This window comes from Dipodomys merriami, unplaced genomic scaffold, assembly GCF_024711535.1.
Source record: "Dipodomys merriami isolate MVZ:Mamm:240054 unplaced genomic scaffold, mDipMer1.0.p SCAF_22, whole genome shotgun sequence".
Classification (NCBI taxonomy): domain Eukaryota; kingdom Metazoa; phylum Chordata; class Mammalia; order Rodentia; family Heteromyidae; genus Dipodomys; species Dipodomys merriami.
In genome coordinates, this window is record NW_027203604.1 from 18,339,099 (window position 1) to 18,363,226 (window position 24,128).

At 56.9% G+C, this 24,128-nt stretch overlaps 1 protein-coding gene across 3 annotated transcripts; it reads right to left on the reverse strand.

Annotated features, from left to right (window-relative positions):
- Tecpr1 (tectonin beta-propeller repeat containing 1) lies at window positions 1–24,128 on the reverse strand. Of its 3 annotated transcripts, XM_070033536.1 has the most exons (25): window positions 24,040–24,128; window positions 18,350–18,584; window positions 16,869–17,051; window positions 16,546–16,668; window positions 15,830–15,955; window positions 14,451–14,625; window positions 14,253–14,353; window positions 13,032–13,133; window positions 12,114–12,259; window positions 11,112–11,611; window positions 10,608–10,753; window positions 10,336–10,491; window positions 9,574–9,723; window positions 9,333–9,490; window positions 8,133–8,260; window positions 7,207–7,309; window positions 5,485–5,581; window positions 5,288–5,367; window positions 4,544–4,600; window positions 3,962–4,142; window positions 3,142–3,277; window positions 2,299–2,391; window positions 1,441–1,547; window positions 1,233–1,352; window positions 1–1,144 (listed from the first exon to the last, which is right to left on the reverse strand). In XM_070033536.1, the coding sequence occupies exons 2-25, from the start codon at window positions 18,572–18,574 to the stop codon at window positions 1,049–1,051; spliced, it is 3,489 nt and encodes a 1,162-aa protein (XP_069889637.1). In that variant the 5' UTR covers window positions 18,575–18,584; window positions 24,040–24,128; the 3' UTR covers window positions 1–1,048. The 3 variants fall into 3 exon arrangements, with proteins under 3 accessions (XP_069889637.1, XP_069889639.1, XP_069889638.1); XM_070033538.1 differs by lacking the exon at window positions 24,040–24,128 and having other exon boundaries at window positions 16,912–17,051; window positions 18,350–18,440; XM_070033537.1 differs by lacking the exons at window positions 14,253–14,353; window positions 14,451–14,625.

A 24,128-nucleotide genomic window follows, 5' to 3' on the forward strand; every position in this document is an offset into this window, starting at 1 on the left:
TGGTGAACTTTTATTCATAAAGCATCCTTGGAGTGGAGACAGCTCAGTGACACTGAGAAAGTCAACAGCTGGCACTGTGCAGTGCAAGGAAACTCACACCCCCCTCCCCCCCCCAGAGAGGTTGGGGAGCCCCAGGGCGCCATGCTGAAGGCTCTGCCAGCTGGGGAGCCTCATGGGACAGCAGGAAGCCAGCTGCTACAGCTTGTGGGTGAACACACGGGGCCGCCCACAGGGCCCCTGCGCTCACGCACACCTGTGCCACCTCCAGAAACACCAATGCCTCAGGGACGGGCCTGAGGAGCCTCGGCCTCGCTTCCTAGGGACCAGCCCCCCCAAGAGCCAGAGGGGGACGAGTCTGCTCATTCTGGGGTACAGCTCTGGCTCCTTCCTGGGCAATGCCCACATGCAGGAAATAAACCTAAGACTGCACTCCCCCTTCCCCCCCCCCAGCACAAAAGCCACGGGAGCGATGGGCCACTAGCTTAGGCTTGTTCCTGTCTGGCCTGGAGGGTTCTCGCCCCCCTCCCCCCCAGAAAGGGGAGGGGTACCCTGTACTCCACACAGGGGTTCTGGGCAGCTTGGGTCTCTGTGAACTCCCTGCCCAGCAGGCACAAATCTGCTCCTCACTCAGCTGACTGCAGGGCCCCCCCCAAAGACACCACTGGATCCCACAAAGGCTACTTGGCCACCCTGCCACACAAGACCCCTCCATAGATTCACAGCCACGGGCTCAGGTGCAATTTCCTTAGGGGCTCTGGTTTCCAGGTTCTAGGCCTGGTGTGGGAAAGGCAGAGAAGAGGGGACAGTGGCAGAGGCTGGAAGCGAGGCACCCCGTTAGTGACCATCTCCCCCATGCCTCCAGCCACAGCATCTGCCATCGATGGGGGGGGGCATGTGAAGGGCGCCCCACCAGCTTCCTTCCGGCCAGCGCCGCTGCGGTGGCCATGGTCAGGCCTACTCCTGGAGTCACCAGGGCGGTGACTCCCTGCCACAGGCCGTGCTCCTTCGAAACCCACTGTCATCCTGGCCTCCAGGCCCCGCTGTAGCCTCAGCACCGGACGGGGCCCTGGGCCTCGCGCTCCCGGGACCAGCTGCTGGAGGCCCTGGTGGTGTTGGCCCGAACGGAGATGTGACTCCATCCTCCCTGAAGGGAAAGCCCGGTCACCAGCGGCCCAGGGACCTACGCAGGCCTCCTCCCAGCCCCTCCGCCCTGCCCTCCCATGGCCACTCACCCCGATACCATAGTCCCAGCCCTGCCCCTTGGGCTCGTGGGGTTGTACCCCTGTGCGATGACACACCGTCCCCCGGCTCAGTCCGTGGCTCCCCTGGACTTTGTTAGCGATGACCCAGACCTAGAACACAGGCCAGCTGGAGCCCCCCGGGAAGAGTGCCCATGCCCCCCCCCGCAAGTACTAGCATTCCCCCCCCCCGGCGCCCCACCTGGTCCAGGGGCCCCACGGACACGCGGCGCACGTTGTTGGATACGTGCTCCCAGCTGGAGCCCTGCGGGTAGCTGGGCGTGATCCCCCCACGGAACCACAGATTTCCTACGAGAGACACAGGGCAGTCAGGGTCCACCCTGGCATGGGGTGGCGTCCGGGAAGCTGAGAGTTCAATGCAGTTCCCCCTCTGCCCCCCACATCCCTGGGCTCTGGCTGCCCCCACTTGGAGAGCCTGGGCCGCAGCCAACCCTGCGCCTCTCCGGGCTGGGCTTCCCTTGAGCTTCATAATCGTGCCATTGTGGGGCACGGGGCTGGCCCGCCGCGCCCTCCTCCACGTGGGTGGAAACTGAGGACAAAGAATGCTTTAAACAAATACCAAGAGAGCCGGATCTGGAAGAAACACTCCAACTTCAAGCCCCACTCCTGTCTTTCCAACCCATCTCCTTATCTGTGCCCCACGGCAAGGGACCAGAGCCCTGAGGCTACGTAGCTCTGTGCTGCCCAGGGTCCTGCATTTCACACCTGCATGGAATCTTCTAGAAGATGCTCCCTGTGCAGGCCCTGCCAAGATGCGTCACCCCCCCCCCCCCGCACTGATGCTGTGTGCTCAGTTGACAGGTGGGACAAGAACCTGTCCCCTGGGCACAGGCAGGGCTGGGTCCCCCACCCTGGGTCGCTGGAGGAGGCTGGGCTCTTGGAATTTCCCACTCCACCTTGGCCTAGGCCAGTGCAGGAGCCATTCGATAGAGTCCCAGCAGGGAGGTTAGACCCCCCCCCCCCAGCCTCTGTGTGGCCTGCTGGCCATCACACTGGGGTGTCCAGGGAGCCCCACTATGCAGCAGTGGACATGACTTGCCGTTCTCATCCAGGGCATACACAGATGTGTGGCCGACGGACACCTGCATCAGCCTCTGCTTGGGAGGGGACGGGATGTGGTACCAGCAGTCACCTGTGACAGGACAGCTGGCTAAGGAGGCTGCGGGACCGCGGGGGCCTGCGCCAATGCTCACTGTGGCCATGTAAGCATGTGACCGGGGCCACAAAAAGCCACCAGGCACTCTGGGCTACCAGGCACTGGTGACTCATGCCTGTCATCCCAGCTACTCAGGAGGCTGAGATTTGAGGATCATGGCTCAAGGCCAGCCCAGGCAGGAAAGTCCATGAGACTCATCTCCAATAAAAAGCCAGAAGTGGCTTAGGTGGTTGAGTGCTAGCCCTGAGTGACAATTCAAAGGGACAGCACCCAGGCCTTGAGTTCAAGTCCAAGGACCGGCACACACGCACTCATGCACGCACGCGCGCGCATACACACACACACACACACACACACACAGCCAATGCGAGCCCCAACATTCTCTCACACACAGCCTCACCACCGCCTCTGGGGGGCCATGGTGGGTTCTGACAGGTGCAGTGGGCCCAGTGTACAGTGGAGGGCTGGCCTTGGTGGTTAGCCTTTAAACCCACTGTTAAGGGGGGCACCAGCTACCTACATACTCATTGAGGGGCAGCCAGGAGCCCAGTCTAAACACCCTGAAAAAAAAAACAAGCCAGCACAGGGCCTGACGGGGACATCCCAGTGAGGCCCAGTGACAGGAAGTGGCCTGCGAGGGGGGGCTGCCCACTGGCTTCCCAGACACGCCCCTCCAGACGACCTCTCACAGCTTGGAGGCCTTGTGGATTTGGGGGCAGCACTCACCAGCCGGCTGGGAGGGGGACACAGAGCCGCGGTAGAAGGCAGAGCCATCCCTGGCCACAGCCCACACTTGGTAGCAGGCTCCAATGGACACAGAGGCGAAGGGCTGGTCGGTGCCCACGTGCAGCCAGGAGGAGCCCTGGAGGAGATGGGGGGGGGGTTGCTGAACCCTGTCACAGCACAAGGCTGGGGGGATGACACTGAGGTACAGGATGCCAGGGGGCGGCCCTGGATCATGTAGACCAGGCCTGGCCTGACTCAGCCCGGCCTGACTCAGCCCTGTGTGTGGTCTGATCCCCGCCCATGGCTGAACCCCTGGGAAAGTAACCATGTGCACCTTACCAAGGGCACCATGCCGCCTAGGCCTGCCTGTCCCTCCACTACCCCTGCCCCAGTTCCCAAGAAAGGGTAGCTTGAGCCCAGCGCTGGTGGCTCATGCCTGTAATCCCAGCTACCCAGGAGGCTGAGATCTAAGGATCTCAGTTCAAAACCAGCTCAGGCAGGAAAGTCCACGAGACTCTTATCTCCAATGAACCACCAGAAAACCAGAAGTGGTCCTGTGGCTCCAGTGGTAGAGTGCTAGCCTTGAGCAAAAGAGCTTAGGGACAGCGCCCAGGCCCTGAGTTCAAGACCCATGACCGACAAAAAGAAAGGGCAGCAGCAGTGCCAACCCCATTCCCAATGCCAGCCACCCTGGGGGACCCAGTGATCCTTTTAGGCCACATGGGGTGCCTTAATCCTCAGGGACCCAAGCAGGCCTTGGGGGACAGCTGAGCATGACCAGGCTTCAAGGCAGAAGTGGCGAGCGGCGAGCAGCGCTCACCGCAGGATTGAGCTCGGACACACCCAGGCGACACAGCACGTCGCCCTTGTCACTGACAGCCCACAGGGCAATGCTGTGTCCCTGCCCCTCCGTCTCAGGGCATGCTGGGATGATGGACACGTCTCCGAGCGCGATGGGGGCCACCTCCAGCCAGGGCCCGCTGGTCACCAGTTTGCATTTTCTGTGCAGGGAAAAAGACAGCGAAAGGCTCAGAATCTAAGTGTGACCGCCAGCCCCAGGAGCCAGTGCTGCCAGGCACCCAGGGAGGGAGGGGGGACAATGAGGTCCCTCCCCCAGGCCAGCCGGACCTCCTCCTACCTGCCCAGAACCTGCCAGGGACAGTTTTTATTTGTTCTAGAGAACAAACTGCAGAAACCAGAGCACCGGAGCCCGCGGGCATTTCCTGGGCTGACATTTACCTTGACTCCGCTTTCCTCCCCTCCTTGCCTTCCTTCCTGGGGACTGAGGTCAGAGGCTAGCTTGCAGGCCCCAGGCCCCTCCCCACCCCTGGGGGGAGGGGCTTCCTGACAGCCAGGGGATGCCATGGCCTGACCCCCCAACTGCCACCCTTGGGCCCCTCACCTGGCCCAGCACCTTCTCCTGACAAAGTCCTTCATGGTTTTGTAGCCGTGGTACGAGCTGCAAGAGGAAGAGGTGGCGAAATCAAGACCACTTCGTGGAAGTTTCTGGAAAGCGATGGACACTGCACCCATTCTTTTCCCAGCTGTGACCGGGCAGAGCTGTGGGGTGGGGCCCGGGGTCAGAGGAGCAGCTATGGTGGCCCAGGACGTGGATGTCCCTCCAGGGTGGCTGCCAGGCCTGCAGCTTGGCGCTCCTGGGACCAGGTGGGGTGAGGCTGGGGGGGGGGGGGCTCTGCGCCCCCCCACAGGGCTCTTCTGGGGAACAAGAGCCATGAGCCCCGCTGAGGGCTGGAAGGTGAGTGCAGAGGCCTGGTTGCAGCCTGAAGGCGACCTCAAAAAGCCCAGCATCGGTGGCTGCCCCTCCTCCTTGTGGGCGTCACCCCAAGGTACCCACTTGGGGCCTGGCTCAGGCTTTTCTGGTTAATCTTCCAAGTGGCCATGACTCCTGTAAGGGGCCACACAGCCCACCCCAGTGCAACCGACTGCCTGTCACCATACCGGGCTAGGCCTCCCCAAGCCTCCCAAAATGGCACCTGCCTCCCCCCCCCCCACATCCTCCTGTCCTCACCACCTGTCACTCAAGGCCTGGCCTAAACCCCCAGGTCCTCCAAAGATGACCAGGGCCCTGATACCTTTTGTGTGTCACATAGGCCTGGGCCCTGAGCTCCTAGGAGGGGACACTTACGCGGGAAAGTCACTGGCATACTGCCATCCTTCCTGGTCAGTGCCACCCGGGGTGCTGAAGTCCACAAACCAGTCAGAGACCTATGGGGGAGCAATGAGACCAGGACTCCCTCCCGAAACCCACAGTCCAGCCAGCAACATGAGGAGGGGAGGTGGGCAGGACCCCCCCCTCCCGCCCAGGCGGGGTAGCAGGCTCACCCAGGTCCACTGCAGGGATGGGGGCTTCGTGCCGGCCTTTGTGCACTCCTGAAGCCCCGACGCATCGCTCCACATGGGCCGGTCGGTGGGCAGACCCCTGTGGTGGGACGACAGCTGTGGGATGCTACAACCCTGGGGAGCAGGCTTGCACCCCATCTCAGCAGGGCTGAGCAAGCTCAAGGCCCCGAGTTCAAGTCCCAACACTGGCCAAAGGAAAAGAAAAAGGAAGCCACGCACTGGTGGCTTGTGCATGTAATCCTAGATACTCAGAGGCTAAGCTCTGAGGATCGCAGTTCGAAAAACAGCCCAGGCAGAAAAGACCCTGAGATACTGATCTCCAATAAACTACTCAGAAAAGGCCACAAGTGGCACTGTCCCAGGATGGACAAAAATTTAAAAAAAAAAGTTTCTCAGGAGGGCTGGGTGCTGGTGGCTCATGCCTGAAATCATAGCTACTCAGAAGGCTGAGATCTGAAGATTGTGGTTCAAAACCTGTCCTTACAGAAAAGTCTGTGAAACATTACTCTCCAATAAACCACCAGAAACTGGAAGTGGCGCTTTGACTCAAAGTGGTAGAGTGTTTGCCATGAGCAAAAAGAGCTCAGGGACAATGCCCAGGCCCTGAGCTCAAGCCCTATAACCCCCCTCCCCCCCAAAAAAAGACAAGTTTCTCAAGAGTATTTTTTTTTTTTTTTTTTTTTGCTGATCGTGGGGCTTGAACTCTGGGCTTGGGCACTATCCCTGAGCTCTTCAGCTCAAGGCGAGCGCTCTACTGCTTGAGCTACCATTTCTGGTTTTCTAGTGGCTTATTGGAGATAAGAGTCTCACAGACTTTCCTGCCTAAGGCTGGCTTTGAACCATGATCCTCATATCTCAGCCTTCTGAACAGCTAGGATTACAGGTGTGAGCCACGGGCACCTGGCTTCTCAGGGGGATTTCTGTCTCTCATTTTATATAGAGATAAAAATCCCTTCAAGTCCCAATTGGACCACATCTCTTTGGACAGCTGAAGTCCCCACAGGGTTACCTAGTGTGCATAGGGCCCACCAGGAAAAAAGAAAAGAAACAAGAGTCAGCCACAAACTAGCACCCACCCATATACCACTACGTGCCTGCCCCCCCCCCCCCGCCCCCGTAATCCAAGTAACAACAACATTGTATTAGAAATCGGGATCTGGTGTGGGTGAGGAGGAGGAGGAAGATATGGGCTGGACTTGGCAAAGTTGTTTTTGGTGTTTTTTTTTTCCTGGTTGTGGGGCTTGAACTCTGGGTCTGGGCACTATCCCTGAGCTCTTCAGTCAAGGCTAGCTCTCTACCACTTGAGCCACAGTGACACTTCTGGTTTTCTGGTGGTTTATTAGAGATAAAAGTTTCATGGCTTTTCCTGCCCAGGCTGGCTTTGAACCGCGATCCTCAGATCTCAGCCTCCTGAGTAGCTAGGATTACAGGCGTGAGCCACCAGCGCCCGGCTCTAATGAATTTTTTAAACTCAAGTGTAAACCCTTCCAGGCTGGAGGACTGGCGTAAGTTGTAGAGTACCTTCTTAGCAAGAAAGAGGCCCTGAGTTCAAATCCCAGCACTGTCAAAGAGAGTGGGGGCACAGAACCCTCCATAAGCACTGAGATCCAGTGGTCCACACTGTGGCTCTGACGCCAGCTGCTGGATGTCACTGTCCACTTTTTAGCATGGTGGCAGTGGTGGCCTGGGCCGGGACGCCCTAACCTGCTGGTGTAGCCGGTGACGGGGTTCCAGCGCTGGTTCTCGTAGATGCACACGCTCTTCACGTCGGACTGCGTGTAGATGTTGCTGCTGCTGCTGGCCAGGCCTGTGGGGAGAGGAGGCTGCCAGGATGGAGGCCTGGCTGGCTCTGCCTGGAACTCTGCATTCCCTCTGCAGCACCTAGGCCCACACAGTCTAGACAGAGGCAGGCCTGCAGCGCAGGCTGCTGAGATGGACTCCAGATCTAGTGCTTGCTAGGCCAGGGTTCTAACCCAGCCCGTCTGCTTTCATTTTCATTTTTCAGAGTTTCCTGCTTTTGTGCAAGTCAGCCTTGGGCCTAGATCATCCTATCTCCACCTGAGCAGCGGGGATTAAAGGCATGCACCACCACAACAAACTTGTTGATGAGGTAGGGTTGGGCTAACTTTTGACCAGGTTGGCTTCAAATCATCTCCTAAGCAGTCAGTTAAGCTAATTGTCGGGAAACAGGCCCAGCAGGGGTACCTCTAGAGTTGCTGAGTTAAGTCTACCTCTCCTCATCCCCCTCTGCCTCCCAGAACTTGGGGGGGGGCAGGCACCTGCCCTCCAGAAAGCAACCCACAAATGAGAGAGGACTGAGAGAATAGGGCTATCCCAAGGCACCTGGAGGCTTCATCTATGAATGAGGGGCTGCACCCTCTGGAGGCCTGGCAACTGGCTTTCTAGAACCTTCGGAGCCCTGGGCTCTACTGGCTTGCTGGCTCCTGGGTTGGTCTTGGAACTTTTTCTGCTGTGGAGGCTGGTAGAGTAAAGGTCACCCACCAGCCAGCTGCACAGCAAGTGCCAGTCATGGGGCAGTGGCCCAGTGGTGGGCAGGGAAGCCAGCTGGGGATTAGAGGAGGGAAGGAAGGAAGCTGGCCTTGCCAACTGTGGTGCTCAGGTGCCCACACCTTGGAAGCAGCCGCCACCGTAGCCGCCTGTGTACACCCAGGCCGTGTGATCGTAGCCGATACCCCATACCACGCCATGGCTGCTGGCCTCCACTACGCGCAGATGGCCTCCCACTTGCCGCCAGAACCTGGGGGGGGGGGGGGAGGGGGGAGGGACACAGCAAGAAGCAAGAAAGACATCTCAGTCCAAACTGCTAACCTCCCCACAGTCTCCTTCACCAGATGCTGGTGGCTCACGCCTGTCAGCTACTCAGGAGGCTGAGATCTGAGGATCTCAGTTCAAAGCCAGCCTGGGCAGGAAAGTCTATGAAATTCTTATTTCCAATGAGCCACCAACAAGCTGGAAGAAGAGCTGTGGCTCAAGTGGTAGAGCAGCAAACTTGAGCAAAAAAAAAAAAAAACTCAAGAGACAGTGCCCAGGCCCTGAGTTCAAGCCCCAAGACCAGCACACACACATACATCTCCTGTGTGGTCTCATGGACACAAGGCATGCTACCAAACTGAGCACCTACTTGCCCACCCCGAAGGGTGGGATGCAGCTCCACCCTGGGCCAGGGGGGTGCTTGAGAGCCAGCCTCCAACCATAGGGTGGAGGTCAACCATGTGCTCCACACAGCCCCTCCCACGGGGGAGTGGGGTGGCACATGGCAGAGAGCAGAGATGTGTCACCCAACCCTCTGCCTGAGCAACAGCGTCACCAGCGGCTGTGTGCTGACAATGTCCACCAGGCCATGCCCGTTTCTGCCACCAGGGGGCGCAGAGTGCACTGGGCTGTGGTTGGTTTCCTGGTCTTCCTTGTCAGGGGCTGGGTCCCCGTCCATTCTCTCCACCCTGGGGATCTGCTTGCAGTGGCCCCTCCCTCCCTCCCATGGTTTCAGGCTAGACATAGCCTCTACCAAGGACTGCCCATCCCTTAACCACCCTGAAACCTTGCCTCGACTCTTCTCTCTGCCTCAGGCACCCCAGTCGGGGGCAGGGGCTATGGAGAGGGACATGGCTTCTCTGACCCCACCCCTCCCTGTGGCTGGCCTTGAAGAGATCTGGAAACATGGAGCCAGGGACTGGGCAGCAGATGGTCAGAGAGAAGCAGCCTGTGTCCACCCCTGCAGGGCCCCTTCTCCTGGAGCCTGGTGCTCTGGGCGCTGGGGGGTGTGTGGAGGGGGAGAAGGCATGTGCCAGCCCCAGGGCATAACCACGTACATTTGGTCACAAGGCAGTGGGTGCTCTTGGGCCTCCAGATCAGGACTGGGCTCGCTCACAAAGATGTCCCCTTTGCAGGTGATGGACCAGATGGCCTGTGGGGACAGACGGCCGTGCACTCTCCGGCTCTCACTGCAGGACAGGCTGAGCAGGGCGAGCTGGCATGGAAAGGGATGGTTACCACTGGCCAGGCCAAGACCTGGTTGCCCCTCATCCCCTGCCCTGGGCGCTGCTCACTCACCCAGTCATTCATGTCCTGCTCGGTGGCTGCAGCCAGGCGCACGGGCCACCGCTGCCGGGTCCTCTCCGGGGTGTACAGGGCGAAGGAGTGTTTGGCCTCATTGAGGACGGGGACCAGTGCTGTGACCTCATTGAGGAACACGTGGAGGTACTGTGGGGAGATGGGGTACTCCATGTCCAGGTGGTCACCCTGGACAAGATAGCCACAGCGCGAGACTCCCTTCATTTTAGAGCTCAGCCTTGGGCCCCCAAGGGCCAAGCAGGTGCCAGTACCAAAGTTGTACTTTGGGAACAATCACCTTGGTGACATCTTCAAGATTTTTGGCACTGACTGCCTGGCACACGCTAAGCGGTAAGCCACTTCACCTCCTGGAGCCACACGTCTGCCGAGGAGCAGGGAAATGACTTTGGATGATGGTTTGTGGCCAGCACAGGCCAAAAGGTTAGGGAGCTGGGAAGGGTGGCGCATGCCTGTAATCCTAGCTACTCAAGAGGCTGAGGTGGGAGGATGGTTGAGTTCCACGCCAGCCTGGGTTCATAGTGAGACCTTGTCTCAAGATAAAAATTCTTAAAGGGCTAAAGGTGAGTCAGAGAGCCTGAAGTTCAAGGTCAACACTGGCACAGAAAACAATGAAAAGCCAGGGCCTACAAGTAGCTCTGGGTGGCCCCTGGAGGCAAAGGGGCACGCCATCCCCAGCCCTGGTGCCCCTGGCCCTGTGCACTCTGCAGACACTGCCCCTGGTGGCCACGCAGCTGCTGGTACCTTCTTCTCCTCGTGTAGCATGTAGTAGATGAAGAGGATGCTGTCCCGGGCCCCATCGTGGCCTGTGAACTGCTCCAGGGCCACGCGGACGTCCACCCACTTGTGGGGTTTCCAGTCACACCACCACTGCAGCGCGCCCGTCTTCACCCACACTGACTGCGGCACAGGCATCGGGCAGTGGGGCTGGCATCCCATGCGGGACACAGTCCCAGGTCCCGGGTGCACCCATCCCCAGACCCCCCCCCCCTCGTGCCATGTGGGGCCGTGCGCACCTGTTCCACGGCCTGCTCATAGTGCCGGAAGTTCTCCAGCTCCCGCCGCGTCCTCTCCGTGAGCTGCTGGAAGATCTGCTTCCTCCAGGCGGCTGTCTGCGCAGGTGTGATGGACAGGGACAGCGCCTGCGCCGAGGGGGACAGGCCTGCGGGAGGCTAGGCCTCAGGGCTAGGCGCCATCCTGCCCACAGCTGGCCGGAGAACCTAGGGCTGGCTTTCCTCCTGCCTTTTCTTGCTAGAAGGTTCCCATCATTGCACAAAGGCCTTTGAGCTCTCCCTCCCTCATCCCCCCCACCCTCCTCCACTGGGGGACAAGGGAGGGGACACTGTGCAGCAACTATCCCAGCGGGCCCCAGGGCCTGCTTAGGACTGTTGACTGTGCTCCTACCTGAAGGCCTGGGACCTCCCCACCCCCAGGGGCTCCTACTGGGGTGCCTAGTGGCCTCCCACATCCCCCAGGGGCTCCCGCTGGGACACCAGCCCTGCTGCCCCGGCCCCCCTTACCTGACTGGACCATGAACCACTTGAGCGTGGAGCCCGTGTCCACGGCGCAGCTGCCTCCGGACACCCAGGCCCACAGTGGGTGGTCATCAGCCCCGTAGGGCTCTTCCGTGCCCAGCGGGCAGAGCCCCTGGGAGCTGAGCCCCGCGGCCTCGGGACAGCTGGCAGCCTCGTGGCCGGCTGCCTTCTTGGGCTCCTTCAGGTCAATACTGGTCCAGGGCAACTGGGCAGGCGGGGAGGCTGGGCCTGGGTGTTCACAGGGACCCAGGGCTGCAGCAGTGTCCCCTCTGTCCTCTGTGGGACCGGAGTGCTCCCCGGCACACTCGGGGGTCCTGCCAGCGCCAGTGTCGGAGGCTGAGCTTCCCGTTGGGTTGCTGGAACCGTCCAGAGACTCTTCAGGGAGCAGCTGCTTGGGATCCCGTCTCTCCACTTCCGAGGTGTCATTGTCACTTGGGGCTGACTCGCTGCTGCCCCTCACCTCGTCCCCAAAGAAGCAGCCGGCGCTGCGGACAGAACAGCGCAGGTGTCGTTTCTCTTGGGGATGTACATTGCAAGGCTGACTCCTCACCTCTCCTCCTCACACAGGGACACCTGTGGGCCCGGGGGGGGGGGGGCACGGGCTGGGCCCTGGCCAATCAGAGCCATAGGGCAGTGAGTGGAGATCTGGACTTGAGTTGTTGGCTATTTTTTTCATTTAATTGGGGTAAAATATACATGACACCAAGTTGACTCATTTGATTTTCCTGTGGCGCTCTACCATTTGAGCCAGGCCTCCAGTTGAGCATTTGACTGATTATTTTGAAGATGGGAGTCTCATAGACTTTCCTACCCGGGCTGTCTCTGAAGGGTGATGCTCCCCATCTAAGATGCCTGAGGAGCTGGGGTGACGGGTACGAGCATTTGAAAACACACGCCACGTGTTTAGCACATGACTCTGTACATTCATCACTGCGGCCCTGGGGCCTGCCCCGCCCCCTCCTCTACGCCCTATGGTCCCTGGGTCACCTAAGGAGGCTGGATGAGCTGCCCGAGTGTGAGCGGTCACTCTCGCGGCCCGCGACGATGGCTTTCCATGTCTTCCCGCTGAGCTCGCTGGGGGTAACGCCCTGCCGGAAGTACACAGCGCGGTCTTCACAGCCGATACCCCATACCTGGATGGAACAGAGGCACCGGCCTGAGGCTCTTAGCCCTTTCTAGGGGAACAGGAGGGCCTGTGGGTATGTGTGGGGGTGTATGCCCGTGTTGCTGCGCAGCAAGTCCCCTGTGGGTCTCCCTGCAGGAGTGGGGGCTGCTCCCTGCAAGCCCAGAAGGGTCCAGATCCTGGCTCCCCTAATTAGGGAGCCTGGGCCTCCTGGAGCATGTTGAGATGCAAGTCTACTTGTGTGATTCTCTTCCCTGTGGATTCTGATGGGAAACTGAGTCCCAGGGCTGCTCCATGAAGGGTTATTGTTATTTTTGCTGCCAATCTGGGGCTTGAACTCAGGACCTGGGTGCTGTTCCTGAGCTTTTCTGCTCAAGGCTGGAGCTCTACCACTTGAGCCATAGCTCCACTTCTGGCTTTTTGCTGGTTCATTGGAGATAGTCTCACAAACTCTCCTGCCCCAGGCTGGCTTTGGATCCAGATCCTCAGATCTTAGTGTCTTGAGTAGCTGGAATTACAGGCGTGAGCCATGGGTACTTGTCTCCTTTGACTTTACAGGCTCATTACCCATGAGAAGGGCACACTGTCAAAGCCACATGGAAAATGCGCAGGAGAGGCTGTGGCCAGAGTCAAGCTTAGGGGAGTGGCCCTGCCTTGTCCACATTAGCCCTGAGGGGCACGGCCCTAGGACAAATGGCAAGGACCCTGGGTGCCTGCGAAGGCTGGGCAGTGACAAGGGACAAGGGGCACTGCATGGGGCGCGTGGGGACCCCCAGGCATACCTGGTCATTCAGCCCCACATTCACCATCGTCATTTCTCCCACCATCTCGATCCAGCTGGTGCCACAGGGATTATGCGAGTTGACTCCTCTGCGAAACCAGACCTGGAAAAGTCGAAAATAAACGCCTCTCTGGAGGGTCGTAGAGACCCTTATTTGTTGTTGTTGTTGTTATTGACAGGATCTCACTATGGAGCCCACAATGGACTTAAACTCATGATTCTCCTGCCTCTGTTTTCTGAGTGCTGGTATTACAGGTGTGAGCCACCATGCCTGGTAACTGAGGTGAAAGGACTCGGCAAGAATGAATGAATATGTTGAACTTTGGTTCATTATTTCCTCTGTTTAAGAGGATAGCCTTGCTGAGAATATTTAGGATTTTGTTTTGTTTTTTGGCAATATTAGAGTTTGAATTCAGAGCCCTCGGCTTGTCAGGCACTCTACCACTTAAAGCCATGCCCCCAGCCTCTTTTCTGGTTTTTTTTTGTCAGTCATGGGGCTTGAACTCTGGGCCTGGGCAGTCCCTCAGCTCTTCAGCTCAAGGTGAGCACTCTACTCCACTTCTGCCTTTGGTGGTTCATTGGTGATTAAGAGTCTCATGGACTTTCCTACCCAGGTTGCCTTTGAACTGCGATCCTCAGATCTCAGCCTCCTGAGTAGCTAGGATTACAGGCGTGAGCCACTGGTGTCCAGCTTAGATTCTTTTTTGTTGTTGTTGGTTGTGAGGCCTGAACTCTGGGCCTCGATGTTGTCCCTGAGCTCTTCAGCTCAAGGCCAACACTTTACCACTTTGAGCCACAGTGCCACTTCTGGGTTTTTCTGCTTATGTAATGCTGAGGAATCGAACCCAGGGCCTCATGCTTGCAAGACAAGCAAGTGCTCTACCACTGAGCAATCTTCCCAGCTCCCCCCCTCCCTTTTTTGTGCCAGTCCTGGGGCTTGAACTGGGCACTGGCTCTGTCCCTGAGCTTTTGTACTCAAAGCTAGCCCTCTACCACTTGAGCTCCACTTCTGGCTTTTTGGGTGGTTCATTGGCAATGAAAGCCCAGGCTGGCTTTGAATCGCAGTCCTCAGATCTCAGCCTCCTGAGTAGCTAGCATGACAGGTGAGAGCCACCAGTGCCCAGCGATGTCACATTTATTCTAATGGGTTTAGGGGACCTTTTCAAGCAGAAAGATCCCTAGTGACGTTGGGACCCTGGTGGTCCTCAGTCCTCCATCTTACTTTCCGGTCCTTGGTGATGGCCCAGACCACGCTGACGCCCACAGAGACGTGCATAATCCCGTTTTCAGATCCTGGAGGTTCCACGATGGTCCAGGAACTTCCTACCCCCCAAGAAAAGCAACCCCAGATGACCTTCATCAGCCAAAATGCTGGTGGACCCCCCCACCCCCGCAGGCCCCGCAGCACGGGGCGACGCACCTCTGGGGTTATTCCTGTTGATTCCTTCCCGCACCAGGGCCTGCCCCTCCCAGAGTGTGGCCCACAAGAGGTCGTGGGGTCCACAGCTGATCTGCACCACCTCCCCGGGGGTGTCAACCAGGGACCACGAGGAGCCTTCGGGGTTCGGGTGACTGACATCCTCTCTGTACCACACCTGGGGAGGCAAGAAAGGGGGCAAGCGCCAGTGCGTCAGCCCACCTGGCCCCTTATGGGCCACAAGTTGGGGTCCCAGCAGCACCCACACGTGCACCCTGACCTCCCCCAATTTTCCCTCAGTGGCAGAGCCAGTGACCTCCCCTCCCATCCTCATGCAATATGCAAGCCTTGGATTTCGGTGGTCCAAGGGGAGAGACCCATTCTGCACGGCTGCTTGCGGGGACTGCCTGCCACTCAGCCTCCGGTGCTCCACTCCCCCTAGTGGCCTGGAGCTCTCAGGACACCTGTGGTGTTCAATGTCCCCACAAATGCCACCGCCACTTCTTTAGTCCTTAACCTGACTATTTAAGATGAGTTGACTCCTGCAGGGCACTGGTGGCTCACATCTGTAATCCTGCCTACTCAGGAGGCTGAGATCGGAGGGATCATGGTTCAAAGCTAGCTTGGGTAGGAAAGTCCATGAGACTCTTAATCACCAATGAACCACCAAAGGCAGAAGTGGAGTTGTGGTTCAAGTGAGTGTAAGGCACCAGCCTTGAGCACAAAAGCTCAGGAACAACACACACACACACACACACACACACACACACACACACACACACACACACACACACACACACACACACACACACACACACACACACACACACACACACACACACACACACACACACACACACACCCCTCCCTTAGTATCGGGTCATCTGGTAGGCAGGCGCTGGCTCCTCTGTGGTCCCCTCTTTTTAGATGGGGATCTCTTTCCCAAGCCACATCTCCCACCCTGCCAGACCCCTCCTCTCCATCCTTCAGCCATCCCAAAGCCAGTAGAGCCTCATGGTCAGTGCACGATGTTACTGGCTAACCACGCCAAGCTATCGATCGGAGCCCCTGTGCCCGGCCCATCGTGTGGCTGCTCCACTGGGGTGGATTTAGTCCTTTCCTTAGTTCATTAACTTTCCTCACCCATCCACCTGCCCCTCCCCACTAGCACCCACTCATAAACAATGACAGGGACCCCCAGAGAGCTGGAAGAGCCCAGGATCTGTCCAAGGACACAGCAGTATTAGAACTGAGACGTGAGACAGTGGCAGAGTCTTCTGGGAAGTGAGGCTCACAGAGGGGAATTGTGGGAGCTTAGTAACCTTCAGCCAGCTCTAGGGACAATCCCAGGGCCCCAGGGCCCAGGGCTAGCATGGCCTTACCTTTCCCTGCAGAGACACAGCCCACACGGACAGGCGGCCCACGGGCTCTTCTGTAATCTCCCAGCCCCCCACGGAGAGGTCATTGAAGGGGTCAGGCAGTGCCTCAGGGTCATCCTTCGAGGGAATCTGGAGGAAACGGTGAGAAGTAGTGGCTGTCATGACCCGGTGAGCTGGGGTGCCCACCCTGCAAGCCCTCCTTCCCCATCCCTGCCCGCCTACTCTCCAGCCTTCCAGAACCTTTTATCCTCAGCTCAGCCCCCAGCCGCCTGATGTCACGGAGGCAGCCGGCCAGGGCCGTGGGGTCCTGTGTGGCCTGTCTGTCAGCAGCCATGCCTGGGCTGTTGGCCCAAGTGGCCTCTATGGCTCCCCAAGGCTCAGCTCCCACCGAGGACCACACCCGGACTCTCAGTCTGGGCTGAAGGCTGTGGTCTCTGAAGATCACAGGACCCGGCCCAGACCTCCAATCCTGACGCCATGGAAACAGCACTGGAGGCTCGTAGGAGAGCCTGGCCCAGGGCAGGTCAAGCTCTGAGCTAGCCCGTATCACTGTCCACCTGGCCCTGTGTGTGGTCAGCGGCCAAGGTGGAGGGACACACAATGCCCTGGGGTTGTCAGGGGAGGTTATGGTGCCCGGTGCACACAGGGATGAGGCTCCCTGTGCCCTTCTGTCCCTGTCCACCCTGCCCTGACCCCTGTGCCCTGCTCCGTGCAAGGACCTTGGCCCACATATCGCGGGATTTGTATCTCCGGTACCGGATCCACTTCCGCCTCCGCACGCACGAGTTCCACTTCTTGTCTCTTGTGTAGGTGGCAGGGAAGTCCATGGCGTACGTCCAGCCCTGCAAGGCCAAGTGGGCTGGGTGAGGCTGGAGGTGGGCAAGTGGGAGGGAGGGGTGACAGGCAGAGGGGAGGGGGCAGGGTGGGGGGGGGCCCCCTCTCCCAGCAAGCAGAGGTCAGCCACTGCGGGAACTGGGGACAGCTGGGCGCCATGGCCCCCCCCGCCCCCCCCACAGCCGCAGTGGACACCAAGTTCACCTACCCCTTTCTCGGTGGGCTCCCCTCCAAAATTCTCATCCACGTACCAGTCTGATTCCCACTCCCAGTGGGGTGACAGCAGCGCCACCCCGTCCAGGGGCCGGTGCTGGAGCCCACTCACGTCGCTCCATGGCCAACGGTCACTGGGCAGGAGTTTGTCGCAGAAGCCACCCATGGGGTTCCAGCGCTGAGGCCAGGGACACAGAGAAAGTCTCAGGCCCCCGGCATGCTGGGAGGAGACCCGGGTGGACAGGGTCTCTCTCTCTGAGGCCAGCAGGCCCCTCTCGCCTAGCTCTAGGGTAGCAGAGGAACAGCAAGTCTATCTGGTATTCAGGGATCAAGGACATCCATGGCACTTCAGGAATAACTTAGAGCATCAGGCTGAGCATGGTGGCTCAGGCTTGTAATCTCAGCTACTTGGGAGATAAGAGGAACAAGAATTATAGTTTGAAGCCAGCCTGGGGGTGTGGGGGTGCGGGAGGGGAAGTAATGCTCTACCTCAACCTACAAACTGGGCATGGTAATTCATTCTTTCTTTTCTTTTCTTTTTTTTATTTTTGTTGGTCATGGGGCTTGAATTCTGGGCCTGGGTGCTGTCCCTGAGCTCTTCAGCTCAAGGTGAGCACTCTACCACTAGTACCACTTCCGGATTTTGGGTGGTTAATTGGAGGTAAGAGTCTCATGGACTTTCCTGTCTGGGCTGGCTTTGAATGGTGATCCTCAGATCTCAGACTCCTTAGTAGCTAGGATTACAGATGTGAGCTACCAGTGCCTGGCTGATTGATTCTTATGATGTGAGCCACTCAGAAGACAGAGATAAGAGAATCTCAGCCCAAGGTTCATCTTAGGCAAAAGGGAGAGGACTCTATCTGAAAAATAATGGAGTGGAAAAGACCTTGGGTTCCATGGATAGTGATTGCCTAGGAAGTGCAAGGACCTGAGTTCAAATCCCAGTACTGGCAATAAAAGGGGGAAAAAAGACCCAGTGCATCAGCATGGCCCTAACGAGTAGAGCACCCACCCACGGTCCCAGCATGACAGGCAGAGGAGGACATGGTCCCCTGGGCTCCCGAAATCTACCAGAGCACACCCCCCATCGGAACCCAGCCAATGACCCAGCCAGGGCTGCAAAGACCCAGATGCTAGCTGGGCACCAGTGGCTCACGCCTGTAATCCTAACTACTCAGGAGGCTGAAATCTGAGGATCGTGGTTCAAAGTCAGCCCAGGCAGGAAAGTCTGTGAGACTCTTATCTCCAATAAACCACTAGAAAACTGGAATTGGTGCTGTGGCTCAAGGGGTAGAGCGCTTTCGATGAGCTGAAGAATGCGGGGACAGTGCCCAAGCCCAGAGTTCAAGCCCCACGACCGACCAAAAAAAAAAAAAAATGACCCAGATCCCATGGATCTTGAGCATGAGCAAGGTGGTGTGAATGTAGGGAAGGAGGCAGGGAGGCCTGCCTGGAAGGGAGCGGAACGCTAAGTACCTGGTTCTCGTAGGCCTCCTCTCGGCGGCGGATGGGGACATCGCTGGCGCACACATACAGGTAGACCTGGTTGTCACAGGCGATGCCCCAGCAGAACTGTGTGGCCGCACTGACCCTCTTGAATTCCAGCTGGGAGTCCCGGCACAGTTCCCAGTACTGGCCAGCCGTGGACAGTGTGTACACCCTCCCAAAGAGGTCCACAGCCCAAAGCACTGAGGCGGGCATGGCGGCAGCACTGGAGGGAAACACACGGGAAGGAGAGTGTCAGCCGGGTGTGGTGGCGCATGCCTGCAATGCCGGTGCTTGGGTGGGTGGGGGGGCCAAGGTGGAAGGATCACAAGTTGGAGGCTTGGGCTCCAGAGTGAGCCTCAGTCTCAAAAACGACAATAACAAAAACAAGAATATCAAAGTACTGCCTCCCAGCATGGGGACGTCAGGGTCACAGGGGAATTTTCCATGGTAATGTGTCTCATGGAGGGCCGGATGAGGTCAGGGAGAGAAGCAAATGGTCATACCAAAGAGCAGAAGCCATGCCTGCTTCTGACACTGGGAAACTTCTTCCTTTGCCTCTCCTTTCTTCTCTTTCTCTCCCTCTCTCTCTCTTTCTCCCTCTCCCTCTTCCCCCCTCTCTTTTGGAACTCGTGGGGCTTGAACTCAGGCCTGGGAGCTCTTTTGCTCAAGGCTTGTGCTCTACCACTTTGAGCACAGCGCCACTTCTGGTTTTCTGGTGGTTTATTGGAGATGAGAGTCTCACTGACTTTCCTGCCCTGGCTGGCTTTGAGCCACCAGTGCCTGGCTTCTTTACCTCTCTGCCAGGCTGGTTGGTCTCTGTCATTCTTCTTGGCTTGACAAAGGGGTCCCTGGTGCACCTGGCATCCCAGCTGAGCCCCAGGGGACCACAAGGACTGAGGGACACAAAGGTTCCCCTGCCTGCCCTCCCTGAGTGATTCCAGCTTCCTTTCCTCACTCCCCTCGCCCTTCCTTTATCTCTTCTGTTTCTTTCTTTGTGTTCTGCAGAGTCTCCAAGCTGTATCGCGGGCCAGTCCTCCCCATCCCGGGATCGCCATGGCTGCGATTCCCTACGGTAACCCCTGAAATTGTGACTTGTAGAGGAAGCATGCTTCCCACCATGCCATACCCAGGATACCAAGCCCACAGGGACGAATGGGCACAGCAGGGAGTCACAAGGAACAGACTGATCTGACAAGGTAGCTCTCAATCTTAGAAAACACTGCCCTTGGAAGGCTGGGCATGGTGGCTTAAGCCTGTAATCCCAGTTACTTAGGAGGTAGAGAGAGAGTGGGAAGATTGAAGCTTAAGGCCAGGCCAGAGGAAAACAATTAGAAGATCACATCTCTACCAATAAGCCAGACACAGTGGTACACCCTGGGATCTCAGTTAAGATAGAGTGCCAATGGACCAAGACCCTCAGTTCAAACTTGGTACCATCAGAAAAAGAAAACACCACCCTCGGGACAGGAGAGAAGCAATGTCGGAGGGCAGTCTGTTGGGATAGTTACTGGGAGCCTAGGTTGTTTGGGGGGGGGGCTGGAGGCTGGGCCAAGCTGCTGTTCCTGCAGCTTCCCAGATGGATGGGCTGCTCCAGAAGGCACAGGAAGTACAGTGGTGGTTAGAGATGTAGCTGGTCTACAAATGTGCCCATCTGCAGCATGTAAAACAGGCTCCGCGGGAACAAAATGAGTGGAAGCCAGCTGCCAGTGCCTCATGCCTGGAATCCCAGCTAGCCACTCAGGAGGCTGAGATCTGAGGGTTGAGAGTTGAAAGTTCATCAATCTCTGATCTCCAGTGAACCACCACAAAGCCAGAAGTGGAGGTGTGCCTAAATGGTAGAGTTACCAGCTTGGAGCAAAAAAGCCAAAGGAGAGTGCCCTGGCTCTGAGTTCAAGACCCAGTGCTAGCACAAAAACGCACAAACAACAAGCTTGGTGCCTGTGGTTCATGCCTGTCATCTTAGCTACTCAAAAGGCTGAGATCTGAGGATTAAGGTTCAAAGCCAGTCCAGGCAGGAAAATCAGTGAGGCTCTTATCTCCAATTAACCCCCAGAAAACTGATAGTGACGCTATGGCTCAAAGTGGTAGTGTGCTAGTGTTGAGCAAAAGAGCTCAGGGACAGCACGCAAGCCCTGAGTTCAAGCCCCATGACCAAAATGTGCTAAGTGGAGCTGGATGCAGGTCATAAAGGAAGTGACAGGGACAGGGAACAGAAAGGCCGGAGCTGGGACAGAGCCAAGTTCTGAGAAACTAAGACACCCACCACAGGAAGTACAGCAAGATGCCAGGATGGAGGCTGACTACAGGGCAGGTCTGGGGGTGGAGGCGCCTCCATATAACCACTGATCCCCCCAAAAAATGTTACTGAACCCATGCCCACCAGACATACAGCAGAATCGGGTCAGGAGCCTTCCTGAGTCATTTGAAAACTATTTGTGCTCAGGGGCCTGGGTCAGGATCACAGTGCCCACACCCTGCCCCTGCTGCCAGTACACGCTACTCCTCTTCTACCTACCCCGCACCCCTAGCCAGGCTTCAGGGTCCCTTTGGATCCTTTACAGTGATCGAATGCCCAGAGCTGGCCAGAACACGAGTGTCTGAGCCCTCAAGGTGTGCAGTGTGTGAGAACTCAACATGTTCTAATGTCCCCGCACAAGTGTCTCCTGCCCCTCTTCTACCTCTCCCCACCTCGCACTGAGGTTTGATCTCCAGGTCTCAAGCTTAGTAGTCAGGTGCTGTATTGCTGAGCCATGCCTCCAGCCCTCTTTATTTTTTTCCCCCTGGTTATTTTTAAACCGGGTCCCCCTTTTTGCCCTGGGTAGGCTTGGATCGCAACCCTCCTATTTACACTTCTCACCAATGCTGGGATGACAGACATGTGCCACCACAGCCAGATATTAGTTGTGATGGGGTTTCACTAACTTTTCAGCCAGCCTGGACTGGCCTCAAAGCATAGCCTTCCCACTTTTAGCTTTTCAAGGAATTCCAATTAAGGTGTACAGCTTCCCATCTTTTAAAGAAATCAAGTATCTTCCTGGCCAGCCTGAGGTTTAGGTCTCTTCATCTTCTCAGTGAACACAATAAGCATTCAAGTTAACACTTAATGAGGATAATCTCCACCTACCTCCAGCATTTTCTGATACCCTGAGGTGCTAAAATCCTGCCCACAAACTCAAGTAAAAAATTAATTAAAAAACAAGGTGGCCTTGATGGACAGATAGGTAAGAGGTGACCAAAGTGCAGGTATAATTAACAAATGGAGGTTTGTGGATGTTCATGAACTAATTCTTTCAATTTGGCAAAATGGGTAGACTCTGATGTGCGTGCGTGCGTGCGTGCGTGCGTGCGTGCGTGTGCGTATGTGCCAGTACTGGGGCTTCAACTCAGGGTGTGTATGTGTATGTATGTGTGTGCCAGTACTGTGGCTTCAACTCAGGGTGTGTGTGTGTGTGTGTGTGTGTGTGCCAGTACGGGGGGCTTCAACTCAGGGCCTGGGAGCTATCCTCTAGTTCTTTGTTTAAAACCAGCACTCTATTACTTAAGGCACAGCTCCACTTCTGGCTTCTTTATAAATTTTTTTTAATTTAATTTTATTTTATTTGAGAACATACTGTACAGAGGGGTTACAATTACATGGGCAGGATAATGTATACATTTCTTACCAAGCATTGCAGCCTCCTCCTTTGTTTACCCTTCACCTCCCTTCCCAGCATCCCCCCTCCCCCCCACCCAATCATACTTTATAAATATTTTTTTAATTTAATGTTTAATTTTTGCCAGACCTGGGGCTTGAACTCAGGGTCTGGGCTCTGTCCCTAAGTTTCTTTTGCTCAAGGCTAGCACTCTACCACTTGAGCCACAGTACTACTTCCAGCTTTTTCTGTTTATGTGGTACTGAGGAATCGAACCCAGGACTTCATGCTTGCTAGACAAGCACTCTACCTCTAAGCCACATTCCCTGACTCTCTTTATTTACACTTTTTGGTGGTTAAGTAGAGCTAAGAGTTTCACAGCCTTGCCTGCCTGGACTAGTGTTGATCCTCAAATCTCAGCCTCCTGACTAGCTAGGTTTACAGGTGTGAGCCACCAGTACCCAGATTCTATGATGTTATTGGTTTGAGCAATACAAATTAGTCTTTAAAGGTAACTCACATGATGAGGGATGTAGACAAGTAGAGAGCACTTGCCTAGCATGCACCAGGCTGTTTTCATCCTCAGCATCACACACCACACACACACACACACACACACCAATGTAATTCCACACACCACACACACACATACACACACACACATACACACACACACACACACACACACACACACACACACACACACACACACACACACACACACACACCAATGTAATTCCATTTGCTGGGGATAGTGACACACATCTCTAATTCCAGCATGCAGGAGGCTGAGAAAGAAGTACTGTGCACTTGAGTCCAGCCTCATACGACAAAAAAAGAAAAGGGTAAAAAGCCCACCTAATAGCTAATAATTCAATGTATGAAGGTCAGGTTCAGTCTGCAGACTGAGCTTCAAGAACAGAGATGCTACTTGTATTTGAAACGCTTTCCTTTAGCTAAATGACTAAGCAGTCATTTCCTTCCTGATATAATTGACCCTCTGGGCAGTTAATGGAAGAATACTCTGTGGCAGAGGATGGGGTGTGGGAGCGTGTTTATAAACTCCTTTCCAGTTAAAGGTGACATGGGGTGAATATCCTTGGCCAGTTACACCTCCTTTTCTTTCTGGGCCAGGATGCGCCCCCCAACTGGTCATACACCACTTCCTGACTGTGTCCTCACCACACAACCTGTTCTGGGTCACAGGACTCTTGCAAAGTCTCTCATGACTCCAGGAACCCTGAGATTTCTTTGTTTTGTAAAAGTGAAAGATCTAAGGGAAATCTTCAGAAGCAACCTCTATTTTCACTGCGAACGTTTACAAAACAAAATGGCCTTGAATTTTCCATCATTCCTCTTAAAAAAAAAAAAGCCACTTGCCACCCCCAAAACCATCTGCTTTTTTGGATCAGTGTATCCACTGATTCCTTCCTTCAGAGACCAAAATGTGCCCCCAGGGCAGTGGAGTAGATGTGACCTGGCACAAGGAAGCAAGCACAAGGAAGCAAGCACGCCATTGTGAACACACCTAAGACATCCATGGCACCTCCATTCCTCCCCCCAAAGTAAATAGGGTCTGCCCAGCCCACCCGGGAAGGAGGTGTTCTAGGCGGGCCTGGCTCTCATCCCGGCCTCTGCACCCTGCAGGTGGGCACCCCTGCACCGCCAAGGGCGGCCTGTGTCAGGGTGCAGGGCCCCGGCCATCTGCCTTGGTTAATCCCAGGCCCGGGGGGGGGGGGTTGTCAAATCCTCCTTCCAGGAGGATTTGCACCCGCCCCCAGCTCCAGCCGTCACCCCAGTCCAGAGGGTGGACCCCCTCCAAGCCGGAGCTGTCTGTCACGTGTGTGTTCGGAGCTGGGATGAAGCAGACCCCCGTCCCCGCCCCAAGGTGTGCAGGGCTCGGCCCGGGTCCGGTCCTTCCCTCCATCCCTCCAATGTCGCAGCCGGGAGAGGACGCAGGACGTAGGGCACCGCCACCCTCACCTCCCCGGAGGGCTCGCGCGCGCGGTCCGTCCCCGCGGCAAGGGGCCGCCACCCAGCACTCACCGGGGCCGGCGCCCGGCGAGTCGGGGTCGCAGCCGAACTCCCACGAGAGGCTTGGCGGCCGGCCCTTTGCCCGGCGGTAAACTAGGGGG

Excerpts from the sequence above, each read along its gene's own strand:
- Tecpr1 (XM_070033536.1), bottom strand. The coding sequence starts at position 18,574 with ATGCCCGCCTCAGTGCTTTGGGCTGTGGACCTCTTTGGGAGGGTGTAC. Across the intron at positions 9,491-9,573 it reads AGCAGGACATGAATGACTGG|CTCGCCCTGCTCAGCCTGTC; the intron begins GTGAGTGAGCAG and ends TTTCCATGCCAG. Across the intron at positions 4,143-4,543 it reads AGGAGAAGGTGCTGGGCCAG|AAAATGCAAACTGGTGACCA; the intron begins GTGAGGGGCCCA and ends TTCCCTGCACAG.